Source organism: Mus pahari, chromosome 10 (assembly GCF_900095145.1).
Source record: "Mus pahari chromosome 10, PAHARI_EIJ_v1.1, whole genome shotgun sequence".
Taxonomy (NCBI): Eukaryota; Metazoa; Chordata; class Mammalia; order Rodentia; family Muridae; genus Mus; species Mus pahari.
This window is the reverse complement of record NC_034599.1, coordinates 109,527,141-109,554,371: the sequence shown is the minus strand read 5'-3', so window position 1 is coordinate 109,554,371 and position 27,231 is coordinate 109,527,141. Positions and strand designations below refer to the sequence as shown.

The 27,231-nt window shown below is 42.2% G+C and overlaps 1 protein-coding gene across 8 annotated transcripts in view; it reads left to right on the top strand.

Annotated features, from left to right (window-relative positions):
- Positions 1-26,899, top strand: part of Rbms3 (RNA binding motif single stranded interacting protein 3) — a 682,938-nt gene extending 656,039 nt beyond the window's left edge. For 3 of the 8 annotated variants that reach the window (XM_029542750.1, XM_029542749.1, XM_029542748.1), the window contains 2 exons: positions 17,791-17,868; positions 21,085-21,219. In XM_029542750.1, the coding sequence (XP_029398610.1) occupies positions 17,791-17,868; positions 21,085-21,219 (213 nt within the window). Of the gene's footprint in view, positions 1-17,790; positions 17,869-21,084; positions 21,220-25,499 lie in introns of those variants that run through there. The other 5 variants (XM_029542746.1, XM_029542745.1, XM_021206005.2 and 2 more) reach the window with 3 other exon arrangements.
- Positions 26,900-27,231: the final 332 nt, after the last annotated feature.

Genomic DNA, 27,231 nt, shown 5'->3' with positions numbered 1-27,231 from the left:
TTTTTTGGTTTTTCGAGACAGGGTTTCTCTGTGTAGCCCTGGCTGTCCTGGAACTCACTTTGTAGTCCAGGCTGGCCTCAAACTCAGAAATGCGCCTGCCTCTGCCTCCCGAGTGCTGGGATTGACTTAGCCACCATGCCCGGCTAAATTTCTTTTTTTACCTTCCTTCCTTCCTTCCTTTCTTTCTTCCTTCCTTCCTTCCTTCCTTCCTTCCTTCCTTCCTTCCTTCTTCCTTCCTTTCCTTCTTTCCTTCCTTCCTTCCTTTCTTTCTTTCTTTCTTTCTTTCTTTCTTTCTTTCTTTCTTTCTTTCTTTCTTTCTTTCTTTCTTTCTCTTTTGACTTGGGTTTTAGAGACCTGGTTTTCCCCAGAGTTTGCTAAACTCCCATGTAACATTTGATATTTAGGATAAATTATGTAATTAGGCTACAGGGGGTCAGAGAGAATGTAGTGTATTATACAAATAGATTATGGACTCATAAACACTATTTGACACTTTAGGGAAGTGTGTCTTATTCACAGAACAGAAAGGTAACATGAGCAGAATATAGGGAAATTGAACTTTTTATCAATAATGGAAAGATAATCGAAACCAGGTAAGCAGGTAGAGTTATAACAGGAAGTAGGTGTCAAGAAACATCAGATCACATATGCACATCAGATCACAGGGGCACATATGGGGCCAGTGCTCACAGTGGATCAAGTGTTCAGAAGCATATACATAGATCAAGTGTTCAGAAGCACATATAGGGCCAGTGCACAGGTTAGATTAAGGGTTCAGAAGCACAGTGCCAACATTAGTTTCAGTAATAGGTGCAGGGTCCACACAAGCGAATTTAGGAGGATCTGATATTCCTTTCTTGTTTCTATCACTCTCAGCTTCCATTCTTTTTCCATGGGCTCTTCTAGAATCTTTATCTCTTCTAGAATTTACAACTCCAGCATCCCTCCAGACCATCTTATAGTCCCTTCTTCCCTCCTTAAACATGCACCTAAACAACTTCTCAGGGACTAGTTTTTGTGGCGGAGAGAACTATCTCCTAGTTCACTGATATTTAACCTTTAGTTGCAGTGATAGAATTGTAGACCTCACAATGGGATGGATGTGAACCCTTAATGAAGGTTCCAAGGGTATCCCAAGAGACTTTTTCCTTGGAGTCTCTTAATTATGAAAGGCCTTGGGGTCCATATAAATAGCAAATGGAAGCATCTTAAGTAATTAGGGAAATTGGATTTAGCTGCAAGATGAAAGTAGATAGCCAATGGTCAGTGTCAGAGAAGACTCAATCAAGAATCAAGTGAAAGGATGGTGTCAGAGAAGCATCTATCAGTAGTCAAGCCAATGGTCAGTGTTGGAGAAGGTTCTATCAGGTATTAAGGATTCTTGACAGGACAAGGAAAGAGTAAATAAATTATGGATAAGACAGGGATGTTTTATTCCTGATCAGACAGACTTCTTGCCAGTTCCAACACAGCTGTTCATTTGTGTATTTCTCTACAACTCATTATCCCTTCTAATTGCTGCCCTTCCAAGTTTATAAGGTCCCATCCACACTGAAGAGTCAAACACTGAGATCAATGAGCTTTAATTTCAAACTGAAAATTGATTGATTCTAGTATCTGAAATGAGACAGGGAGCCCAGTCAAATGAAAACATGCAATGCTTATTTTCTTTGCCCTTGTCTCTGTCTCCTCTGCATGCCCGCTGGTTTATAACTTTATCCTCACCACTCTACACATAGGAAGTGGCCATCTCCAGAAGTCTCCATGAGAAGAATGTTCCTTTCCCAGAAGCCTAAGGGAAAGCCTCCCAAATTACATTGAATCTACTGAAGTTACCACATTCATTTCTGGGTAAATGATTAGGATGTGCTAATCATGGAGAAAAATCACTGAATGGTAGTGAGTGGGAACTCATAAGGGAGAGAGGCAGGCAGACATTGGGAAGCAGAGATGGAAGTATCAAGACAATTGACATCATTCTTCATCGCCTTCTTTCTAGTTCCTAACTATAGATTTTCACTGTTCTTCATAAATGCAATTTTGAGTCATGGTTCAGTTGTTGACAGCTCAGTTTGTTTGTGGGTTTTTAGAGTGTGTGTGTGTGTGTGTGTGTGTGTGTGTGTGTGTGTGTGTTTCCATATGTAGGTAGAGTTGTATATATGTGGATGCACATGTCCTTGGATAGCAGAGATCAATCTTGGTTGCTGTTCTTCAGATACTGACCATATTGTTTAGACACAAGACTGTCTCACTGAACCTGAAGCATATCAGTTTGGCTAGTCTTGCCGGTCAGCATGCCCAAGAGTTACCTGTGTTCAGGCTTTGAAACCAGGCTCCCAGGCTTTCAAGGCAAACACTGAACTAAAACTTTCCCCTGGCCCATATCTTTTATTTTTTGAGTTGGGGTCTAATTACCTGGCCTGGGATTTATTCCAATCCTCCTGCCTCAACCTACTAAGTGCTAGATGTTCCCTTCTTCAAAACATTTGTTCTTTTTGAATAAATGCATGCTATTTATGTAAGGCTTGAGTGTTTTAAAAGAAATTTGAGCACATATATTTTAATTTTCCATGAATGTACATGGCATTTGTTAAGGAGGAGGTTGGCATGTAGCCATCACTAGAAAACCCAACACCATGAACAAACTGGATTTAATAAATACGTTGTACAGTATCTGGAAAACACAAACCCATTGGGCAAGGGAAAGAAAAAAGTAGGACCAAAATTCCAGAAAACTCTGTAGCCAATTTAATGATATCTATGTCTTCATGCCCTACATAGAAATTGAAGTCTTCCAGGATAAAACAGGGAGGGCTGGGTGACCTTGGTAAAGCAGGGAATGAAGGTGAACCATGTTCTCTCTGATGCTCTTTCCTTTGAGACTTCAGTGCTTTTATAGCACCATCCAAGAAAAGACTTGCCTGGTGTTTGGTTATTATCACATTAAAGTTATTTCTTCGTGTGGTTTCTTTGATTCGGGTTCTCTAAATGAGTATACCCTTCCTGGTTTTTCCTATGAGCATTGGTATTGAGATATGGGTTGAAACTGAAGCCTTTTTATTTAGTTTTGTCTTGTCTATTTTATTGGTTTAATAAATGCCATTCTAGAGCCCAGAAGATGACCCAGCAGGTCACATGTTCACTGTGCAAGAAGGAAGACCTGAGTTAAGTCCCCAGAACAGGCATACAGAACCAGAGCATGATAGTGTCTATTTGCCATCCCAATGCTGGGGAGATAGAGACAGGTGGGTCCCTGGATGGTACCCAAAGTTGACCTCTGACTTTGACCTCTATACACAAGTGCACCCAGACACATCAGAGCACACACACACACAGACACACGCGCGCACACACACACACACACACACACATACACACGTGCACACACACATACACACACACACACACAGAGAGAGAGAGAGAGAGAGAGAGAGAGAGAGAGAGAGAGAGAGAATGTCATCTTCTCTCTGGGTCCCCATTTTGTTGGAATGAGATGATTAGCTGGGACATCTTTCTGTCTGGATTCTGAAGCATAATCATGACATATAAACAATTTACATGAATTTAAGATTTTGAGGTTATTGTGGACCCTTCCCATCGGCTCATTCTACATCGCATTATGTTGATTTAGACAGGAATTCATCTCCTTTCCTACTTTCTCATAAAAATGCTATTTAGGGTCACATGAATGAATGTGTTCAGGAATGGACACATGACAAACAGTCCAACAAGTAACAGTTGCATATCAAGACACATTTCGTTCTATGTCCTTAGTCCACTGCCCCCTCCCTCCCCAGTAGTATTTCAGTAGCCCTCTCTCCCTGCTGGGGCTCATTCTTCTGGAGGCCTCTCTGTCCTCCTCTGCTGGCTGGCTCCCCAGGTTTCCTCTCTTCTCCTCCCAGAAACAAGAGCTTCTGTCAGATAGTCCCCCTCACAACTGTTTGCCCACTTTGTTGAATATGCCACCCAAGTGTTACCAGGTCAAGAGAAAATAAATATTTCCTGACCAAGTCGAATTCTGATAAGTATACCAATTATTAAGAAACTGAGTTGTGTCTTATAATAATGCATTGACACCCAACTATTCACACCTCAAAATACAACCAGACCTATGCTAAGAATTGTGGGTATATTTCTTCAATAATGCCTTAAGTTATAAATGTTTGAGACTATTTTACAACCAAAGAGAAAAAGATCTAGACATATAAATGCAAATCCTTCTTAGCCACCACATTAAAAACTCAAGGTAGACATTGTTCCCTGGAACATTTTATAGAGGAATATTATTGTTCTAAAGAGTGTTTATTTGATATTGTCTTGAAATATTAAATAAAATGGCTTCTGACCCTTCTTAAGTATGTAATGATTATATTGATAAAAATGCCATTAATACCTGTGGGACAAGACTTCTCAACTGAGAAGTTCTTCTGTTGTGTATATATCAAAAGCCATCTCTTCAAGGTGAAATTATCAGTTTCTTAAAAATTAATTTTACATGTGTGTGTGAGGGGCGGGGCATGTGTAGTGACTGGGGAAGCCAGAGGAGGGTGTCTAATACGCAAGAGCTGGAGTTAACAGGCAGTTGTGAACTGTCTGACAGGAGCGCTGGGAACCAAACTCAGACAGCAAGTGCTCCTAATCACTGAGTTGTCCCTCTAGTCCCAAAATCCCTATTGATTAGCTTCTTTTCTGATCTAGATCACTTGCATATACACAAAGAACACAATCTCCACCATTTATTTGCTTTCATCTGAAGCACAGTGTCAGAGTGATTTATTCTCTTTACAGCTTTGCTTGTGCAGGGCTTGGATTGAACTCTGGACCTCACACAGGAAGAGACTTGTCCCCCCATTGATCGGAATTCCTTCCTAGAACCATTTAGTTCTTATACGATCTTCATTTTGATGGGGTAGTCTACAAATAAACCTCAAATCACTTTGTTGCCAATCATCTAGATATTTAAAAATAAACAAAATGCATTAATAAAGTAAGAATATCCCCCAACTGAAATTATGTAGCACTACTCATGTGTTAATAATTAATATACATGTAAAGAACAATAAGTCACAAAATGAGAAAAAAAAAAGTCCGTTTCTGCTTCTAGGTTGGTCTACAGTTAGAGGAGTTCAATATTTCAACAAGAGTTTCTACTCAATCCCAACACAAGGACAGTTGTTAGGTATCCACTTCTGTGTCTAGAAATCGTGCCTGCTATTGTGAGTCTAGAATAATAATATAAAAGGCAGATTCATTAAGCAGTTCTTTTTTCAAATTACATTAACTTGTTTGTTTAGTGTGTCTGCCCACAGGTGAGGGGTGTGTGCACACATGAATGCCTTAGCATGTATGTGGAGATCTGAAAACAATTTCCAAAGGTTGGTTCTTTCCTCCCACTCTGTGGGTCCAAGGGATTGAATTCAGGTCATCGGGCTTGGCAGCAATCACCATTACTGTTTAACCATGAGAGCTGGGGAGGAGATAAATGCCAGGGTTAGAATTACTTACTTATTGAGTTCGTCGAAATCTCTGAGGTCTTACCTGGCCAGGCTAGAACTTAGAGATGACCAGATATCTGGAGCCCTGCCCTCATCTCTCGACCCATTCCTCTAACTCAGCTCTTCTGAAGCTCCTACCCCTGTTCTCACTGAAGACGAATGTGTTTCCCAAAGGATCATCTTTTTGTTCTGACCCTAGGATATACATCATTGCCTTACCATCACACAGAGGACACATTTTAAGCCCAAAAGAAAATCCCTCTGTCTTCCTGCTTTGTACAGAATGTTCTCTCAGTCATGTCGTACCTAAATCCCAGTGCCTCCTAACAATCTGGACTACGTTACGGTACCTCTAATCAAATCCTCATCTGTTACGTGTGTCTGTGTTCCTGAGGCTAGCTGGAGGGACATGTGAACAAGCAGTGTCACATCCAGACCTTGGGTGGCCTCCTTTTTCTTTCCTTCTTCTGTTTTTGTTTCAATTTTATTTTTTAATTAACATACAAGATAACTAGGTTTGCAGGCCAAACCCTGAGATGGCTCTGCTGGTGAAGCTGCTTGCCGCCCTGATTCATTTCCTAAGTTCAAACCCTGGAATCCGTTCAGAGAGGGAGAGAACCAGCTCCTGCATGTTGTCTCCTGTCCTCCACATGCACAGGCACACAAATGAATGAGGAAAGGTAGTCATTTCAAAACTCCAGGAAGTATTGGGATTCATGAAAGCCTTTTCATTATATGAGTTGTTAGGCTCTTCCTCTCTCTTCCCTCAGCCCTGTGTCACTCCCCCTCTTCCCTCAGCCCTGTGTCACTCCCCCTCTTCCCTCAGCCCTGTGTCACTCACCCTCCAGGATGCTCTTTTTTTACTTTTAGGTCATCATGTTTTATCCTTCTTATCAATAGCACTGCTCCTGAAGGCTTTCTGCCCCTCTCCCGTCACCAACATGTTTCCCTCTCTCCTCCCAGCCTGAAGGCTCATGTGGCTCTGGATGGTTGTACAGTGTCTCTGTGAGAGCATTCTACAGCACACATCTGGAGGTCAGAGAACAACTTCATGTTGTCAGTTCTCTCGTTCACCTTGATTTGGGCTCCCAGAACTGAGCTCAGGCTATTCGGCATGCACTTGGGGAAGTAATTTTCCCACTCAGCAATTTTGCCCAGCCTTTATGATTGTATCTTAATCTAACATTTTTCACATGATATGTCCATATTTGTAGAGCAGCCTGCCATTTTCTTCTTTTCATGATATCATGTAATACATATTACAATTTGTGAATTCTATTGTTGATTTAGGTTGTTTCCATCTTAGAAGGATTACAGACTACTTTAAATGCTCTGTAGCTAGCCTCTGAGGTAGGCTAGCAAGAATTCCTATGTCATCCACTGAGGAGTGGAACAACCCCACAGCTCTGTAGACATTTGGCTTCATTGCTCTGTAACTTAAACATCTTCACCAACTCTTAGAGTCACAAATCCTTTTTGTCTGCCACTTATAATGTCATAGGACTGGTTCCTTAAACTCTCTGAGCACAGATGAGCTAGGGCATCGTGGCTTTATATGAAGACTGGCCACTAGGCTCACATGACAATGTGCAAAATGTCACAGACAGGGCAGTTGAGGTAGCTCAGCTGGTAAAGGTCTTCACCACCAGGCCTGATGGTGTAAGTCAGATCCCAGGATACAGAATGTAGAAGGAAAGAATCCACTCCTACAAGTTGTCTTCTGACCTACACACACACACACACACACACACACACACACGCACGCGCACGCGTGCGCACACACACACACACTTTAATAAAGGTAAAACAATTAAATGTTATGGGGAGTTGTGTACACATGCGCTAGTGTTTCTCAACGGTGACATTAAACAAGATTATGGCACAATATCACTCACATCCAAGACACGGACGTTTCTGTCATCTGCAGATCATGTCAGGATTCCACATATCACCCTCACTCTCTGCCAGGCGTGTTGTACTCTGTACAAATTTATCACCTGTGTAGCACTGTTTGTCTACCACAGGCCATATCTCGACGTTTAATGTGATAGTTCTTATAGCTGTACCTCTCTACTTATGTTCACTCTCTGCCCATTCCTAACTCTTGACAACCATTCATCTGTTCTAGAATTTTGGTAAACCAACAGCTTTACAGACATGGAATCAGAAGGCATGCAGTATTTTGGAATTTGTGTTTTTCTCTTCTTTGGGAGAATTCAATATAATTCTGTGAAAAAAATCAATACTTTTGTATATTAATATTTCATACAAACTATTTTTTAAAAGTTGAAGACTTTTTTTGCCTTTTTGAACAAAAAATGTTTGAGCTTGGTTTTCAGCACCCACAGGGTGGCTCAAAGCCATCTGTAATTCTAGTTATAGAAGATCCAGCGCCCTCTTCTGGCCCCTCCAGGTACTGCAGTCACACACATCCCTCCACATGCACACACCCATACACACATAATCAAATCTTAGGGTATGAAAATCTTAACACTTAAATATCAATTATGTGGCCTATGACTGTTGATGGCCCTGTTTTCTCCAACACTATGTCTTCTATTTCTTGCCATGGCTTATTTCTTGGTCCAAGCTTTAGGGATAATAGTATAAGAAGTGAAACAAGAACTTAAATCACATTCCAAAATTCAAGTAAAGATTGTTATATAGTTTTATATATTTTGTTAGCATATATTATTATATATTTTGTAAGCATGGTTTTTGTATATAGATTTATCCATGTTATTCTCAACTATGCCCAAGATGTTCTATGAAACACATGTTTTCTAGTTTATCCTTTGAAACACTGTCTTAATTGTTTATTTCCTCTGGTATGTTAGAGCATACCAATTTCCTTTCAAATTACGCATACCTTGAAACTCTGAAGTTAATTACATCCAGACATGATGTATATTTTTGGTGGGCTATAATGTTATTTAAATGTTATTTAAGAAACTTACATAAATGTTCATGAGGGATATCTAGGTATAATTTTTCATTCTTACAAAGAAACTGTCAGATTTTGGCATAAAGAATTTGCTGGATTTATAAAACGAGTTGGGAAGTGGTCTCTGGTATTTCCTGGAAGAGTTGACACAAGATTGCAATTATACATTCCTTAAATGCCTGGGAAGTTCACCAGAAAAGCCAGCTGAAGTCAAATGTGTGGTCGTGGATAGTGGTGGGGGTGGTGGGGGTGTGATGAACTCAGTTCGTGGCACAGCTAGGAAACTAAGCAGGGTTTCTTTGACTCTGTGTCTGTTCCGCTAAAATCTGCTCTTTGGTAATTTGTCCATTTCACATAAGTTGTCAATTCTCTCGTCATGACATTGTTTGTAACATCTTCTATACTATATTTTACTATACTATACTATACGATATGATACTATACGATACTATACTATACTATACCATCTACTCTACTCTACTCTATTGTATCTACTTACCACCCACACTCTCCTGAGGGTAATGGGTTGGTCTCACTACTCTCCCATGGATATGCTGTTACCCTTACAAATGACCTTAGCCTGGACATTGCTCAGCTTCTATCTGATTTACTCTCTATCTGCTCAGTGACCTTTGTACTAACTGAGCCTATCCTATGCCCCATTGTTCCCTGTGATAGGAAAAAACTATCACAGAAAAAAAAAGAAAGAAAGAAAGAAAGAAAGAAAGAAACAAACAAACAAACAAACAAACAAACAAACTTGGAGGATTCATGGTGTCTCTAAAGGGTTATTTCAGGGACGGGAGAGATGGTTCCGTGGTTAAAAGAACTTGCTGTCCTTCCAAAAGACCTGAGTTCAATTCCCAGCAGTAACATGACAACTCATAACTGTCTGTAACTCCAATTCCAGGGTATCTGATGCCCTCTTCTGGCCTCCACTGGCACTGCTCAATGTGATATGCACACATATTTCAAATTAAAATGTTAAGGGATCACTTATTTATCAACTTCATTTCTACAGCATTTCATTGTGCGGTGATAATAGTGATATGTGCACATGCTAAGACATCCTAGGCTTTAGATTTTGGGAAATACTCATTGAAGATTGTTCTTTAGTAAGGGTGAAGTCCTCTGCAGCCTGTGGGCTACACAGGTGTGACCACTTTTCACTGAGAGTCACACAGGTTGGGACTTGTAAATGTCTGCAAGAAAAGCACTATACTATACTATACTATACTATACTATACTATACTATACTATACTATACTATACCATCTTCTGGAGAGTCTTCTTGGTGTCTTTCACACCCCAACAGCAGGTGATCCTCTGTGTAGAGGACACTGGCCCCAGTGCCATTTCCTTCTCAGAGCTTGCATGTCACTTACTTGGGGCTTGTGCTTCATGCTGCTCTGGCATAACAAGCCAGCACATGTTCATGAATTCTGGGCCCCACCTGTCCAACACATCCACTCACTGCTATCTCTTTCCCAGTAGACTGGAGCACCAGACTGTTAATGACAGCTAGGTGACCTTTCATAAGTATCTCCATAACAACGCCTTAGATATCAAATAACTTGTTTTGCATGTTATTGATAACCTACACGTTATAACATGAAAACTACTCTCCACTGTACGTGTTTTGGTCACTTCCATTGTGATGATGACATATTCTAGTGGTAGCATTAAGGAAGGAGGGTTTACTGTACCTTATGCTCTGGGTGACACAGTACAGTGCATCGTGGCAATGAGACGCTGGCAGTGGAGTTGATGCAGCTGGCCATGTGTGTCTACAGTCAGGAAATGGAGAGGGGGACACAGTCATGCTCTGCTGACTTTCTCCCTGCCGTGCAGCTCAGGTCCCCAAGCCATATAGCTGTGCTCTCTGCTTATAGGATAATCTTCCCACCTCAGTTATCAAGGTGACACTTCACAGGCATGTCCAGAGCTCATTTAGTCAAGCTGATCACTCACGAGTGTGTCCGGAGGCTTGTCTTAGCGTAATTCTAGATCATGTTGTCTTGACAAGTATTACCCATTACAGTCAACATCCACCATGTTATTGGTATTTTATTGGCAAAGGGAGGAAGAGCTGAGCAGTTGGCATAGACCCGACCTCATATAGCATGCTCTCCTTGGATGGAGAGTCTCTGGCCACCTTCTATGCCAATGGGCTCACATAGTCAATGGCCTCACATAGTCAGAGGATCCTTACAATCATCCATCAGCAGCTTGTTTTACTCAGTTCATCAAAGCATGGTACCATCTTATCATCCCAGGTCCGGGCATGTGGTACAGCAACTCTGAGATTATGTTACACAATTCAATAACAGCAATAACAACAAAACTGTGTCCTTAAAGTCCCAGCATAGGCACTAGGATATGACTCAGCATTTGAGAGAGTCTGCTGTTCTTCCAGAGGGCCACATTCTGTTCCCAGTGCCCACATCAGGTGGCTCCCAGACTTGTAACTCCAGCTCCAGGGGATCTGATGCCCCCTGTTGACTTCCATGGGCACAACACTCACTTACACATACATGCACACAAAATTAAAAATAAATCTTTACCAAAAGATACATCCATAATAGCCCCACCTGAGATACCACTGTACCTGTCTCTCAGCCACTCGCCCAGTGAATCACAGTTGGATCCTGCAACCTCACGATTTTGGCTAAAGGAAAGCTGTGGTTTTGAAAGTAACCCACACCTCATGTTCTTAGCATCATCTTCCACAATCCTTTCTCCTCCAGCTCAGCAACCACGCAGGCAGGCATTCCTAAAGCTTCCCTACATCATTTTCATTGATGCTGTGTATTTCCCAAGACTTGGCTGCCTCTCTTTTCTGAAATGTCCCCACCCTTAATAATTTATAGGCATGACGGACAGCCTAATCATTTTTCAACTCCAGATGAGCTGGCTGTTTCAAGTATTTTAGGCAATTTTGAAAGGGTTGGCTTTCTTTGCCCCTCCCAAATGATTAAAACAAGAAGTTTCCCCACAGGAAACACATAATGCCCTCAGTTTTGTCTCACTTTGATAACGAAGGTAGCCAATCCAAAAATGATAGTTTTTAAGGGTTTTTTTTTTCCAGTCTGCTCTGAGACCATCAATAGTTACTCAGAAGTAGAAACACCTTGTCCCAATTTAAACAGGCGAAGCCAGGCTACCTTTGTAGCCTCCCATTTCCCTTCTCTTCCTGTAATTCTCATAATGATGCAGTGTCTAGACTACTTGGAACAAGTGAAAAGGTCGGGCTTTTCACTTTTTCTTCTGTGGCTTTACAAGTGGCCACCCACACTCCTCCACACATCCAGGGCAACGCCCAGGACCTACAGAATATAGAGAGTTTATCAAGTGCTCAGGAGAGAAAGGACACCCGGGAACACCCTAACTTCAACCTGCTACTGAGTGGGAGAGATGGTACAGACTCATCCACACAAACTACCATTTTGTTTTACTGTGGTTCCTTTGCATGGCTCAATCAAAAAAGTTCCAGATAAGTGATTTGTATTCATAGAAAATTATGTCAGATTCATGCTTTCGGAAGACACCATTAAAAAGTAATTAGTCTAGGGTTAGTGAGCCATCGCAGTGGGTAAACGTGCTTGCTGCCAAACCTGATAACCTGAATTTAATCCCCGGGACCCACATGATAAAAGTGGAAAACACAAACTCCGACTGCCACGTGTGCACCGTGGTGTCCATTTCTACCACCACCACATGCTTCTGTGAACACACAATAAAATGTAATTTAATAATAAAAAGCTAGAGTAATCAGCTCAAACTGTGTATAACCGTTCCTGTAAAACTGCCTTAGTAAGAAATCCAGAGGATTCTGCCAAGTCAGAATGGCAGAGTTGGGCTCGGTGGGTAAAGTACCTGACACATCATGAGGATCCTGAGTCTGATCCCCAGCCTCAAAGCAAAAGCCAGCTGTGGCTGTGCACATCTGCCAGCACAGCCCTTGCGGAGAGGAAAGTCAATGCTGGCCCTGGGGACTGATGGCCAGGCAGTCTGGAGGCTCAAGGAGCTGTGGTTCAGTGACAGACCCTCTCACAAAAGATGGCGAGGGACAGTGGAAGAGTCGAGCAGGGAGGGCTTGCACCACCTGGATTGTTGGGTCTGGGCGCAGTTCCTGTGTGCTCACTCAGAATTCCAGCTGGGTGCTGGGAGAGAAGAGCAAAGCCTGTTGTCATCAAGAACCTGCCTCTGGGGGCTGAGCTTGCAGCTGGCTGAGTCACAGCCATTCCCCCCACCCCGAAGTGCCCGCTCCTAACTTGGCAAGGCTGTCATTTCTTCAGGCTTTCCCTGGAAAGTCTGTCACAGGAGCGCCTAGCCTTCGGTTTATCCACAGATGATAGTCTTCAGAATCTTAAATCCTCATGGCACCGGCTTGCTTAGCATAACCTGCCCTTAATTTTCAGATCTTCCTATTACATTTTCTGTGACAAGAGCAGCCAGAAAGGTATTCCTGCCGAGCGCTGGCTGTCGGGATGTGCTGAACAGAGCTGCTCTCAGACTATACAACTCTTGACCATTCCTTTCAGTATTGTGACATAATGTTAAATCCCCAAGTGTATAGGGTAGTCTTCCCTACAAGGGAATTAGAGGCTGTGCATACAAAGATAGAAGGTCCACAAGAGAGGCTGGGGTATGGCTCAGTTGGTAAAGTGCTGTACTGCAGAGACCAAGACCTGAGTTCAAATCTTAGAACTCACATAATAAAAGCCAGGTGTGGCGGGGCATTCTTTTAATTACAAAAGAGGGAATTCTGAGGCTTTCTGCTGAGTCTCTGGGTCTGCCAGCTTACTCGGCTTGGCATTTCCAAGCCAGGGATAGGCACTGTCTCTCAAAATGGCAGGGAGTGCCACAGGAATGATAACTGAGACTATCTTTTGGTATGTACACATATGCAGATATGTGCACACGCACACCTACATGTGCACTTGCTCCCACACACAGAGACATGCACAAAATGTCTGAAAAAAAAATCATAAAAATTCAATTGATGACATGTTATCATTATTGTGGTGTGGGGGTAAGAGAGAGACATAGAGAGGAAGACAGAGAGAGACAGAGACAAAGAGAGAGGGAGAGAGAATATATTGGTTTCTGCACATGAGTGCAGCACCCACAGAGGCCACGAGAGGGTAATAGATCCCCTGAATGTGTAATTATAGATGGTTCTGAGCCAACACGAGGGTGCTGGGAACCGAACCCCAGGCTGAAGAGCTGCGTGTACTCCTAACCGCTGGAAAAGGAGTAGGCCACCCTCCAGACTCAGACTCCTGAGGAGAATTTAAGTGTGAAGCCCTCCATGTTCTCAACCCCATGGAATGTTAGCAAAGGAATGAAGACTTATTGATTCAGCTTTACAGAGGCAAAACACAGATGGGGCTGTGAATAATCCGGTCATTTGAGGAAGCTTAGCCAGGAATGACATAAAATGTCCTCATTAACCAGACTTCCTGGGACTGCTTTAGCTTGGCAGGGAGCTCTAAATAATTCATTGGATTCCAGTATCAGAGTCTATGGCACGCGTCCTTATAGACACAAACAGCAGAGAGTGAGCACATCAAGGTACTGTCCTGCCCCCAGGGACCCGGTGGCAGCACCCCGTGCAAATGTCACGCATGATCAATTATTACATCCAGGTGCAAAGTTCATAGCTAGTAACTCGAGTGTAAAACACCACAGCCATTCTGTCCTCACCACTGCCTCTCCCAGATTCCACAGAGAGGAGTGAATCCCCTTGCTAGTAGATGAGTAGTTTTGTAAGGTACCAACAACGTATACAAACGTGAAGGCCAACAATACCATTCAGCAGCTAAGCAGGTCCAGATATATATGGTACGAATGTTTGAGACTCAACAGGGGAGAAGTGTATTCCTTAGAATATTAGGTCTAAGCAAAGGTCCTACAGGAATAAACAGGCTGTTTTAATCAGCTTTATAGGGGCTTTTTAAAAGCCTGAACCTTCAGCTTCTTAACATGAACTGTATTATTCGTTTTTATTTATTGAATGAGTGGATATGTTATACAGCATTGCTCAAATGCATTGAAACCCAGAGTATTTTTCTCTCTGAACAAGTAATGTTTCTGGGGGTGGGGGGGGAGGTGTGTGTGTGTGTGTGTGTGTGTGTGTGTGTGTGTATGTGTTTGTGTGTGTCTGTGTGTGTGTGTGTGTGAATGTGTTTGTGTGTGTGTCTGTGTGTGTACAAGTGGAGTGATGCCTAGATGAGAGAGGGAATTGGCTCTCCTAGGTTTGGAGTTACAGGTAGTCATGAGCCACCCAATGTGTGCATAGGGAATGAAAGGAAACCCCGGTCCTCTGCTGGAGCAGCGAGTGCTTTACCAGCCGAGCCATCTATCGAGCACCATCTGCAGGAGATTTGTTGACAAAGCACATATCTAGCCAAGGGACGCCGAAAGTGAAATTGTATTTGCCAAAGTGTCGCTCTAACATTCTACACTTATTTGAAAAATTGAAAGTTTAATATCTGAATATTTTCTCTCCGCTCTAGGGTACAAAATAATGAGAAGCAGTATCTGGGGGATTTGGCTAAAGACTGGATAGATATATCTTGGGGTGGGTGTGGACTTGCATCTCAAGGAGCTCAGAATGACTGAGGACCACGAAGCATGTTGATATGTAATGAGATATGAGGGATTTGACATCAATACTCCGCGTGCGTGCACGTGCGTGTGCGTGTGTGTGTGCGTGTGTATGTGTGCGTGTGTGCATGTGCGTGTGTGCATGTGCATGTGTGTGTGCATGTGTGTATGTGTGTGTGTGATATACACATGGCAGTGTGTAAAGATTGGAATACAGCCTGCAAACTTGCAGGACTCGGTTCTCTTCTTCCACCCTTGGGGGCCCTCAGGAGCCAACTCTCTCCAGGCTTGGCAGCAAGTGCATTTACCTACCCTCCTCATGAGAAATTGTGCTAGTTATGTTTTCAGCCCTCCGCTTGCTTTTTAATCTCTTAAGTTGATTTTATGTTATGTGTATATGTGTTTGGCCTGCATGTGTATGTACACAGTGTGTGTGTGTATGTGTGTGTGTGTGTGTGTGTGTGTGTGTGTGTGTGTGTGTGTGTCTGGTACCTGTTGAGATCAGAAGAGGGTCTAATCCCTGGAATTGTAGTTAAGGATGCTGGGAACCGAACCTGGGTCTGCTGCAAGAGCAACAAGTGCTCTTCACTGCTGAATCATCTCTCTAGATCTGGCCACCCTGTTTATTGAAATTGTGTCTCTCACCGGATCTGGAACTCACTCTTTGCCTAGACTAGTTGACCACCAAGCTCCCTGCTCCTCCGTCTCCCTCTCCCAGACATTCCCAAGATGTGTACCACTGCACTGCGTCTTTATAAGGGTGTTGGGGCCCCGAATTCAGGTCGTTATGCTTTCTCAAAAGCTAATTCACTGGCCTCCAAAATACCTCAGCCTAGATGTTTTCATTCAGCCATTCAACGTTCCCTTACTAGTGCCGAGGCACTATTGTAGAAGATTCAGAAACAAATACAACTTGGTTTATGCCTTCGAAGAGATGGTATTCTGAGTGCCTATAAGGGGAGTGATGCATGCCTTAAGAGCCCAAAGGTATCCAATGATACAAAGTTCAAGTACAGACAGCACTAAGCCTTCCACACAACGGCTGTGTCCAAATTACAAAGTGGATATAGCCTGGTTAGGAGTTGAACCCAGTTATTTGACTCTGTGTGTGCACTGAGGATGATGGTGTGGTCTGTTTGCTTTATGGTTGTTTTATTAAGACTGTTCTATTCTTAGTAAGCACATACAACTGTGATTAGTTTATAATTAGGATGAATTCATTGCTCTAGTCTCATATGTGAGGATTTAAACAACCATGACTGGGCTGGACATCCTTCAGAGCGTAACTCCCGCAGCAGCACACACATGACCACAGCGTGGGGCTCACCACTTATCTATGCTCACACACATGACCACAGCGTGGGGCTCACCACTTATCTATGCTCTTACTATTCGGCCTCAGCCATTTCAAGAACACACAGGAGCAGGAGCTTCGGATGTTCCATGAAAACATCTGAACCTTTGTGTGAGAGAAGAAAACTTGCTTCATGGCCTGACTGCAGCACTGCAGTTTTGTGATGTGGCTCAAGTTTTAGAAGTCAGTAAACAAATGATTCTTTAACTTAGTTCACAAAGAAGAGGACTGTGAATTTGCAGGAAGAATATATATTATAGATGGGAAAATCAGTTTATAATATTTTATATATATATAATATTATAAACTGATTTTCATATATATGTGCATACCATATTTAATATATGTGTGTCCACATAATTTTTCTGGAATGGTCCCATTTCACTGCAAAAAAAATTGTTATTCCCAACACATATGTTAGTAAATATCATAATTTACCTCCCCAAATTAGACCAGTTTCTTTTTAAGACTTTATTTTTTATCGTTTTTAATTGTGTGTGTGTGTGTGTGTGTGTGTGTGTGTGTGTGTGTGTGTGTGTGTGTAAGGTGAGGGTATGGGCTCATGAATGCAGTACCTGAGGAGGCCAGAGAGGGTGTCAGATCTCTTGGAGCTGGAGTTAGAGGCGACTGTGAGCAGTAATTCATGGGTGCTGAAAACTTTACTTGGGTCTTCATCAAGGAGAATACAACCTTAAAAGTTGAGATTTCTCTCCAGTCCCCTGGCCCATGTTCTTTATAAAGTATTATAAAGAAAATGTTGATGGTGCCTTGAAGGTGGTATAGGCAGGCAATCTTGCTCTCCTTACTTGTTCTTGGGATGGAACTTATAGCCCTGTATAGTTCAGACAAACGCTCTACCACTGGGAGACATCCCCAGTCATTTACTTTATATTAACAAAGGTGGAGAACAAACACTCCATTGTCCATTCATGTATTGCTATGCACGTGTTTCTTATACTGTTCCTCAGCATTTTTAGTTACAAATCATTGCTTACAAATGATGATGATTTATTCATTCAGCAAAAGCCCATGAGGGTCCTACTGTGTGATAGGTTCTAAAACAAACAGAGGGGGAAAGATAGACATTATCTTCGCTCTTGTGAAATTGATGGTTAGGTGCGAATAGGAGACATTCCAGCTCTCACATGGAGCGCATAGATGGACATGTAGGGGGTGGGGTGAGGTAACCTGTGATGGTATAGAAAAGATAAACCTACTGCTGACATACGTTCTTACAGTAAGCAGGAGTCACTGGCAACATGACCTGGATTGTTGAGCTTTGAGTTTAACCAGTTGTGTGCTGTCCGTTTGTCCTCTCATTCAGTGTCTGATCTGCTCCCCATTTGCATACAAGTTCATGTGCATTTTTCTTTGATTTTCTCTAGTATATGACTGCTGCTCCTATGCAAGGGACCTACATTCCCCAGTACACGCCTGTGCCTCCGACAGCTGTCTCTATTGAAGTAAGTCTATCCCGTAAACACAAAGAGGCTAGGAGAGAAGAGAGGTCTCAGCCACACAAGACCCACAATCCAAGGAATCCTCAGATAAAATCTTTGTGCTCTTCTAAAACTTATCCCTGTAAGCTGAGTAGACACAAGTCTATACATTGGCTCAATCAAACCTGCATTTTGTTTCGCACATGTGGTTAACAAATCTTATAGAGAGGTATAAAGGAAGAGTAATTTGCATGCCTAGACAACAGTTCAAAGAATAAATCTTTTTCACATTAAATGCAGACCACACTCATGGGCAGAGAGGATGAGCAGGTTCTAACTTAGTTCTTTTTCCTATTGCTGTGATATATAACAAAAGCAACTCAAGGCAGAATGGGTTCAGGCTGGCTCACAGTTCAAGAGTACCATCCACCAAATGCTGGGGAAATCACGGAGACTGCTCCCGTAGCTGCGCACATCACATGCACACTCAGGAAGCAGAGAACAATGAATGCTTGCTGCCGGTCAGTTTCCCTTTCTCCACATGTACAGTACACCCAGGGGCCCAGCCAGGGATTGGCACCACCCACAGTTGGTCTTCCCACCTTATTATTGCAATGAAGATAACCCCCACACAAGTGTGTCCCAAGTCTGATCAGTCAAGCTAAGAACCAAAATTAACCATCCCAACATCACTTAGGGGTTTGTTAGAAAGGAAATGTATCAGATACCACCACTCTGTTTCCTGGATCTATCTGTTAGTTTTAAGATGGTTCCTTGAGAATCCAGTCTCACGGGATGAGACAGCACCTTGATGCTCAAACCCTTATGCTAATTAAGATTATTAAAGGGGGTGATTATGGACTCCTGAATTAGGTTACAGGAGATCCTTACTGATTTGTCTGGAATATGTACTAAGCGTGGGGATATTTAAACAATCCCAGAAGATGCCAGTAGGTATTAAGAAGTGAGAAGTGTTGCTCCGGTTGCAAGTGTACTTACTATGGATGAGGCTACGGGCTCCATCCCTCGCACACTAGAAAGAAAATCATCAAAAGCCCACTGTTATAACGAATGAATTCAACATACTCTAGCTTTCCTAGAGACAGGAAAGATGTCATTGAATCACGGTGGGTATCATGAATCATGTTGTCGTCTTGTCCTTGATGGAAGTAAAGCACTTTCTCTCTCTTTCATTGGGACCAATCAGTCCCCAGCAGCTCTCATTTTACTGGATGGAACAGGAAAGGTACAGAGGAGAGCAGAGAGCCACATAGATGGTGGCAGGTACCTAGACTGTATCTAGTCATAGTCACGGTCCCTCGTCTCCTAATACCCAAGTGCTTTGTGGTCATTGGTGGACATTACTTCCCATCAGCTGGAAACTGAAAAACTAATCATTATACTTCCTCAACTCCATCTTTCCTGCTCTGTAACACAACCAGTAACTAGACTGCTGTACTTCTCCATGGGAAAATTCACCAGTGGGGAGGTTGATGGAGGTCTTTGCTGAATAAACTGGATCTCTGGAAATGTTTACAGATTTATTTTTGGAGTGTAACAGATGTATACTTGAAGACATGTAAAGAAAGCCCCAAAGATTAACAAGGCATTGTTGCACAGTCTAGGATACTTCTTATTGTTTTGAACTTTCCAAATGTGTGGGTCCAAAGTCATGCCTATTAAGCAGGTTTTAATTAGAGTTCAAGAACAAGAGCTTAGATTACATGGTATTTGCTATATTTAGTGACTTAATAGCCAATGCATTACAAGTGCCATGAGCGTAAACCTCTCATGCATTAGCCTTTCTATGTGTTTCCACCAAAGGCTTAAGGGACTGGGAAAGTCAGAGCCTTTCATTGACATGGAGGAACAGACACATGCAAGGAAGCGGCTTTGTAGAGCTAGATCTGGAGTTGGAGAGTGAAGACTATAACTGTTCTCACTAGTCTGCCTTCAAGTCATGCTTGTGAAGAAAAAGAACTTAGTCATGCTCATGTAAAAATACCAGATGGACATTTGTCGGTATCCATCCATCAATCAATGGACCATTCACAATCCTCTTTGGAGGTTCTAAAAAGAGAAACCCTCCCTCGAACAAAAAGTACAAAACCAGGAAGTAAGTGGTAGGAACAACTGAACATAATCTACATCATCCATGTCACCTATGTCACCCACATTACCCACATCACCTGCATAACCCACAGCAAGTATCCAAGATTAAACCAGCTTGAAGATGCTGTGGCTGCTGTTTTTCCTCCTCCTCCTCCTCTTCCTCTTCCTCTTCTTCTTCCTCCTCCTCCTCCTCCTCCTCCTCCTCCTCCTCCTCTTCCTTCCCCTTCTTCTCATCCCCTCTTCCTCTTCTTTTATTTTTCTGAATCCTCTGACTGAATGCCTGTTCTGTCTTAGAAAACAAATCACAATAAAACAAAAGAGAGAGAGAGAGAGAGAGAGAGAGAGAGAGAGAGAGAGGAAAAGAAGAGAAAAGAGAAAAAAGAAAAGAAAAGAAAAAGAAAAGAAAAGAAAAGAAAAGAAAAGAAAAGAAAAGAAAAGAAAAGAAAAGAAAGCCTACATAAGAACCTGGGCCAAGTGGCACAGCCTTTGATTTCAGGATTCTAGAAGCAGAGGCATGAGTTCCAAGGGTTACTTAAGGAGATACTATCTAAAACAAAACACAAACAATACCAACAGTAACAAAAAATCTTATGCAAGAAGCTAGAGGGAACATTTCTACTTTCATCATACAGAAAGTTGGTTCTCAGCCCCCAAGTTGGGAGGCTCAGGAACATCTGCAACTCCAATTCTAAGGAAAGCAACACCTTCGTCTGACTTCATGATCACCCCCACATACATGGGCCTATATGCTCGTAGACATATTCACATCTGTACATAAATAAGAATATAGAATAAGTCTTCAAAAACATGCTTAGGTTAATGTTGGAGAGCCCGGACTGTGATTATAGACGGCTTTAATTGAGGTCAGAGTCCTCTTGCCAATACTTAAAATGGTTTCTGACCACGTGACCTTTCTGAGGACTTGTGAGGGCAGAAGTTACTGTTGTTTCATCATCAATACAAGATCAACCATTACGCAAGAGTACCCTGATGTTTTGCTTTGCGCCCATGCTGTGGCTTAGGGTTATCTCTTTCCAAACCCAACAGAAGCGGGGCATTTGTGCTGCATCTAGAGAGGGCCCTTTGCTGAAACAAATAAGGGCTGTGTGTACCGATTTGCCTCTTTAGGGTGTTGTAGCTGATACCTCTCCCCAGACGGTGGCCCCCTCATCCCAGGACAGCAGTGGTCAGCAGCAACAGTTAGCAGTGGACACACCCAGTGAACACGCACCACCGGCATACTCCTTCCAACAGTCCAAGTAAGTCCGCGCTGTGCCAAGCTCCTCCCCTCAGAAGCAGAGATCCGGAAGTCCTTTTCTCAGAGTGTTTCCGTTTGTTTTGGTTTCACAGAAACCACCTTAAACTTAGCGGTAGGCATTTCTCGCTCATGGTCACGTGAGCTGCTCTCAGTTGGCTTCGGGTGAGTGGATTTTCCAGTCTTGGCTGTACTGTACTTGGCCGTGTGTATGAGTAATTGGTCATCATGGCCCTCTGCTTTGGGACGATGAATGGTTGACCATATGCTTCTCATCTTCCAACAAATCAGTTTCCAGACAAGTTAGAATTCCAAGAACAGCAGGAAGAAAACCCAGCAAAAGCAGGCACCCAGTTTTGTTTCAATTCATTGGCTCCTATCCTATTGGTTAATGCAAGTCACATGACCCAACAGTTGCTGAAGGTGCTCACTTCCAAGAGAAAAGCATTTCAGTCATTAAAACAAAAAACAAAAAAACAAGCTGTTCAATGCTTTTGGGAAAATTGTAGTATTCCCACCTTAATCCAGACATTCTGTCCTTAATCTCTTAAACAATTACAGTGACATTCGACATTCTTATTGCAAGTTGACTTTGAATACCTGGGCAAATGGTCATGTAAATGAGAATATTGTTAAATATATGATAGAGCTATTAAGCTCTCCCTGCCCAGGAATTAAATAGCAGAGGAGAATAACTAGGTACTCAGAATTACTCATGAAAAAAAAATTTTAATCACCCATAAAGCAAATTACATTTGGCAATGTGTGGAGCAAATATGTAGATTACATTCTGAGGGCTCTGCTCTGAAGTAGGAGGAATTAACAGTGGGAAAGTATATATGGAGAAGCCTTTGTGAGAAAATTGACCAAGTTGGTGCTTCATGACCAAACCTCTGCGGAACAGAGACTATTCAGATGAATCTGCTTGCAGAGCGTTTGTCCTGTTCTGTCACTCCTAAAATATGTAGGATGCTGAGCATATCCCCCATGCCTGTAGTCAACAGATGCAGGGATAAAGTCGTGTGGTCTACACCCACATGATAGAATTTTATCCAGAAGTAAAGAAGAGTGAAATGATGTTCCTAGAAAAAAAAAAAAAAAAAAGATTGGATTGGAGATCATGGTAAGCGAAATAAGCCAGATTAAGCCAGATAGTATCCTTATTTTCTGTATCTTTATTTTCACATGCAGAGTCTGGATTTACACACACACACACACACACACACACACACACACACACACATACACACATATATGGATACATACATCTACATTCACAAATTAAAACATATAGAATTTATGTTATTTCTGTTCCAGTGTAACGAAAAATATCTCCAAAACGATTTAGCTAGTCCTTGTTAGGGTAGCTTTCTTCAGTACCCTAGCTTTCACAAACTGGAAGGCTCTCCTTGCCAACAGAGTTGGCTGATGAACAAGCCTCTACTTTGCTCAGAGGCCCTTTTCTTGGGGTCATTATGCTAAATGTGATGTAGAGATCTTTAAGAACTTCCTAATGGCTAACATTTCTCGTCAGACACTGACTAACCCTCCTGTGGGATATGAGGTGCAGATGGGGACACCTAGTACCCCTGGAAGGCAGCTTGACACATCACGTACATTTAACACTAAGATGTCTACAGTCAAGCAACTGCAAACCACAGGTAGGGGTCACAGGGACACATTTGAGAAGCACAACAATCAGCTTATGAATAAAAAGGTCAACCACAGACTGCTTCCCTTGCCCACATTTTACCTTTCAGGCTAAAACAAAGAACTTGGGGCTGGAGAGGTGGCTTATCAGTTCAGAGCACTTACTGCTCTTCTAGAGACCAGTGTCCTGTTTCAAGGGTCCACGTGGCCGCTCACAGCTGCCTATAACTCCAGTTCTAGGGGATCCTGGGCACCCACACAGACATTTACACACACACACACACACACACACACACACACACACACACACACACACATGGACACACATATACACAGAGAACTTTGAATGGTAGACTTATGAGGAATTTCCCCCCATTACTGATGCAGAGGGACTATCAGCTTTTATAACAGAAGGTCATAGTTGTGGCTTATTCTGGAAATGCTATGAGAATTCCATTGTCCATGGAGTTACTGCTTATTTCTTGTGCTGTTATAAAAACCTTTAAAATAGCTGGAACCCAGGGGCTTGTGAGGTGGCTCAATGGGTAAGGGAATGTGCTCTCAAAGTGGGAGCACCGAGTTCTAACCCCCAGCACCCACAGAAGTAACGAAATGTGGACAAATGTGATTGTTACTCAGCACTGGGTGAACGGAGTCAGACAGATCTCAAGACCTTACAAGTCAGCCAAGCAGTCCAGTGGAAAGTGAACTTCAGGGTCAGTGGCGGAAAGTGACCTTCAGGGTCAGTGTCTCAAGGCAATAGAGCAGACACCAACAGGGGGGAGACATTCAACTTTGACCTTTGGTCTCCACATGTGCATAGCCAAATGTGCACCCACAAATGTGCAGACACACAATATATACACACAAAATTAAAAGTTAGGTGTTTAATTGTTTTTTTTTTACATTTTTAATTAAAATCCCTTTCCTTTTCCTTTCCTCCCTCCATCCCTTCCATCCTTCCCCATCTCAAATTGATAGCCTCTTTCTTCTATCATTATTATTGGTCATCCAGTACAAAGTACTCGGCCCTGAAATCATATACATACAAACAAAATGGACTCAGCATGCTCTATATTTATACATGTGTGTATAAAAAAATAATGAAATAAAAATAAAAATTTAGATGTAACCAGATCCCATAAAGCATATGTGCCAGTCCAGTTGAATTCCCAATTGTAGAACCAGGAGTTTTTGCCTCCAGTTCCACGTTTGTGACCTCTGTGTCACCATTCAAGTCTTAAGGACCCTGGCCCACTCATCTGAAGTTATGTGATCACCAGTCTACAAAGAGTAAACCTTGGGCCACTGATGAAAGAGATCTGCCTTCATCCACAACAGTTAGGGTCAGAAAGCCGAGCGTAGACCCTGGTGAAATGGCACTAGGATCAGAAGTGCTGAGCCGTGCCGTCTGTCTGTCTGTCTGCCCTCCTCACAGCAAGGTAGACGGACTAAGAATCCTCTGATTGTCAAGTAACACATAATACAAAGTATGCTGCAGGGAGCCCAGTGGCTCTTCCTTCTGCTGCGGCTTGCTTTAAGTGTGTCCTGTAAAGCTTCACGGTGGACAGCTTGGCCTCCAGTAAGGCCAGGGAGAGGATGACAGGACACATAAGAGGTAGAACCTCATGGCAGATCACAGTGCTCCTGAGTTAGAAGGCACTGATGCAGTTGTCATGGCAACCTGAGCTTTGACTTGGACATCTTTAAGGACTCCTGGTGCTTTTGCTGAGGTTCCCAGCATCTACATGACTGCTCACAACCGTGTTTTTTATTTTTAATTTTTTGCTTCTTTTTCTTTATAGGATATTTTCTTTATTTACATTTCAAATGTTTTCCCCTTTCCAGATCTCCCCTTCAGAAACTCCCATCCCATCCCCCCTCCTCCTGCCTCTATGAGGGTGCTACTCCACCCACCCACTTCATCTTCCCTCCCTGGCACTCCTACACTAGGGCATCGAACACCCTCAGGCCCTCTCCTCCCACTGATGCCAACAAGGCCATCCTCTGCCACAAGTGCAGTTGGAGCCATGGGTCCCTCTATGGGGCTGCAAACCCCCTCAACTCCTTCAGTCCTTTCTCCAACTCCTCCATTCGGACCCAAGCTCAGTCAGGTGTTTTGCAACCATCTGTTTTGGGTTTTTTGTTTGTTTGTTTGTTTTTTGAGACAGAGTTTCTCTGTGTAGCCCTAGCTATCCTATAACCCGCTCTGTAGACCAGGCTGGCCTTGAACTCAGAAATTCGACTGCCTCTGCCTCCCAAGTGCTGGAATCAAAGGCATGTGCCACCATGCCCGGCTCTGCGACCATCTTTTAACTCCTGGCCTCTGACAGTGCAGCATGCATATGCTACATTTTCATACATACAATCAAGCACTTATACATACAACAAAAAATAAGTAGATCTTTAAAAATAGCTAAGTCCATCAACCTCGGTTTTGACATGAGCAAACTCTTGCTTGTGTGGAATTTATATGAAGTTAACAGAACTTAACCTACTCATAGGCTAATTAATATGCCTGGTGCATTTCTTCTTTTAGCATGATGAAAAGCTTGGGCTCCTCTAACGAGGTGTCCCAGGAAACAAGGGAAGGAAAAACTCGGATGTAATAACCACTCTTCGCCGTTTGTCTTTGCAGACCATAGACAGAAGTGAGGATGTCTGTCTGAACCTTTACCTTCAATGAAGAAACATCACTGAGCAAGAAGTTAGTTGGCCTCCGGTTTGCACAGGCGCCAAGGGAAAGCTTTCTTCTTCTTTTATTTTTATTTTTTTTATTATTTTATATTTTACTCAAAGAAAACAAAATTTTTATGTGCTGTGCGAATGGTTCCTCCGTGTGGTCTAACACTTATTTTTATCATTTTTTTTTTAATTAAAGGGGGGAAAAAAAAACAAATCCCAGAAAGGGGTGGAGGGTGGTAAGCATCACAAGTTGATGCTTTCTTTGGAAAAACAGAATTTGCCTGAAGGTATAAGTAGATTTTTTTTTTTAAATAGAAACACCAATGTCAAGAGTTGGGCAACCAGAAGTTTAACAAAATTATTTTCCTCAGTAATTAAGCTATTTTTTTCTCTTCTTTTCCTTTCTTGTTTGAACCTCCTGGGGTTTTTTATATATATATATTTTATGTTTTCTTAGAAATATTTAGGTAAGGTTTATCTTGAATCTTAATTGCCTTAATTTTAAGGACGTCAAAGGCTTCAGAGGTATGCTTTCAGCGTCTTGTTAAAAAAAAAAATCAAGAAAGAATTGAGGTATTGTGCCAGCCTTCACTGACATAGAAGATGGAGACTGAGTTTTTAGGGTGGAAAAGAAAAAGAAAAAAAAAAAACTGTACAGTTTGAAGGAAAATGTTTTTTCTTCATTTGAAGAAAATTTGTTGATAAAAGAAACCAAGGCAACCGCAAGAGCTTGCAAACGCTGGGACTTCTCATGAACTTTGACACAATCGCTCTAAAAGGCTAAAAGACATTTTATGGTAAAGTTATTCACATTGGTTTTAAAAACAATTGCATTAGAGATAATGCAAGTTTGGGGGGCAGAATGCAGACATTTTTGTTTTTAATTTACAAGAGCGTGGTTGCTAGCGAAAGCGTCAGTGCTTTTTATCTGCAGTTTTTTCTATGAGCTTTGTCAGGTTTTAGTCAGCTTTGCTTGTCACATTGCAAAACCTAGCATAAGAGCACTCAAAACAAAACTTAAGTAGATAGACGCTTATGGTCAAAAAGTGCAAAAAAATAAAAAATAAAACAAAAACACACACACAAAAAAAACAAACAAAACAAAACAAAAACAAAAAAAAGCAATAGATAGAGAAATTGTTGACAATTTCTGTAGTCTTTCTTAGTTGTGGTCAATTGCAGCCTATGGATGGCCTATTTTATACCAAAGATGAAGTGAGACCCTGTTACAGGCGTGATGGTAGACACTGCTTTTCTTTCTTTGAAGTTTTGTTTGACCTACATGGCCGGACCAGTTCTAACTTCATTTAAACTACCTTCCACTAGTGTGTTACATACCACAAAAAAAAAAAAGAAAAAAGAAAAAAATTGTTTTTCTAAAAATGTGTATTTGTCGATAGTTGAAGTTTGTTCCTACCCTGCTCAGCAGTTTAAGCATGAAGAATCTGAGACCCCGTGGATGAAAGGATGCAGGCAGCTTTAACTCCTGTGAGCTTTGCTAGCTCCTGACCAGCTCTCAGCAGTGGATAGATGGCCACCAATACACCCCGTCCTTTGATCAAGAGGCTGAAATGTCCTCATCTGAACTTCAGGCTAAGGATGCTTCATGAAGGATGCTTCTGATGTCTGAAAGGCCATTTGTTGGAAAGGCTGTGATGTTCAGCGCTGTGGGGTGTGGTCCCCAG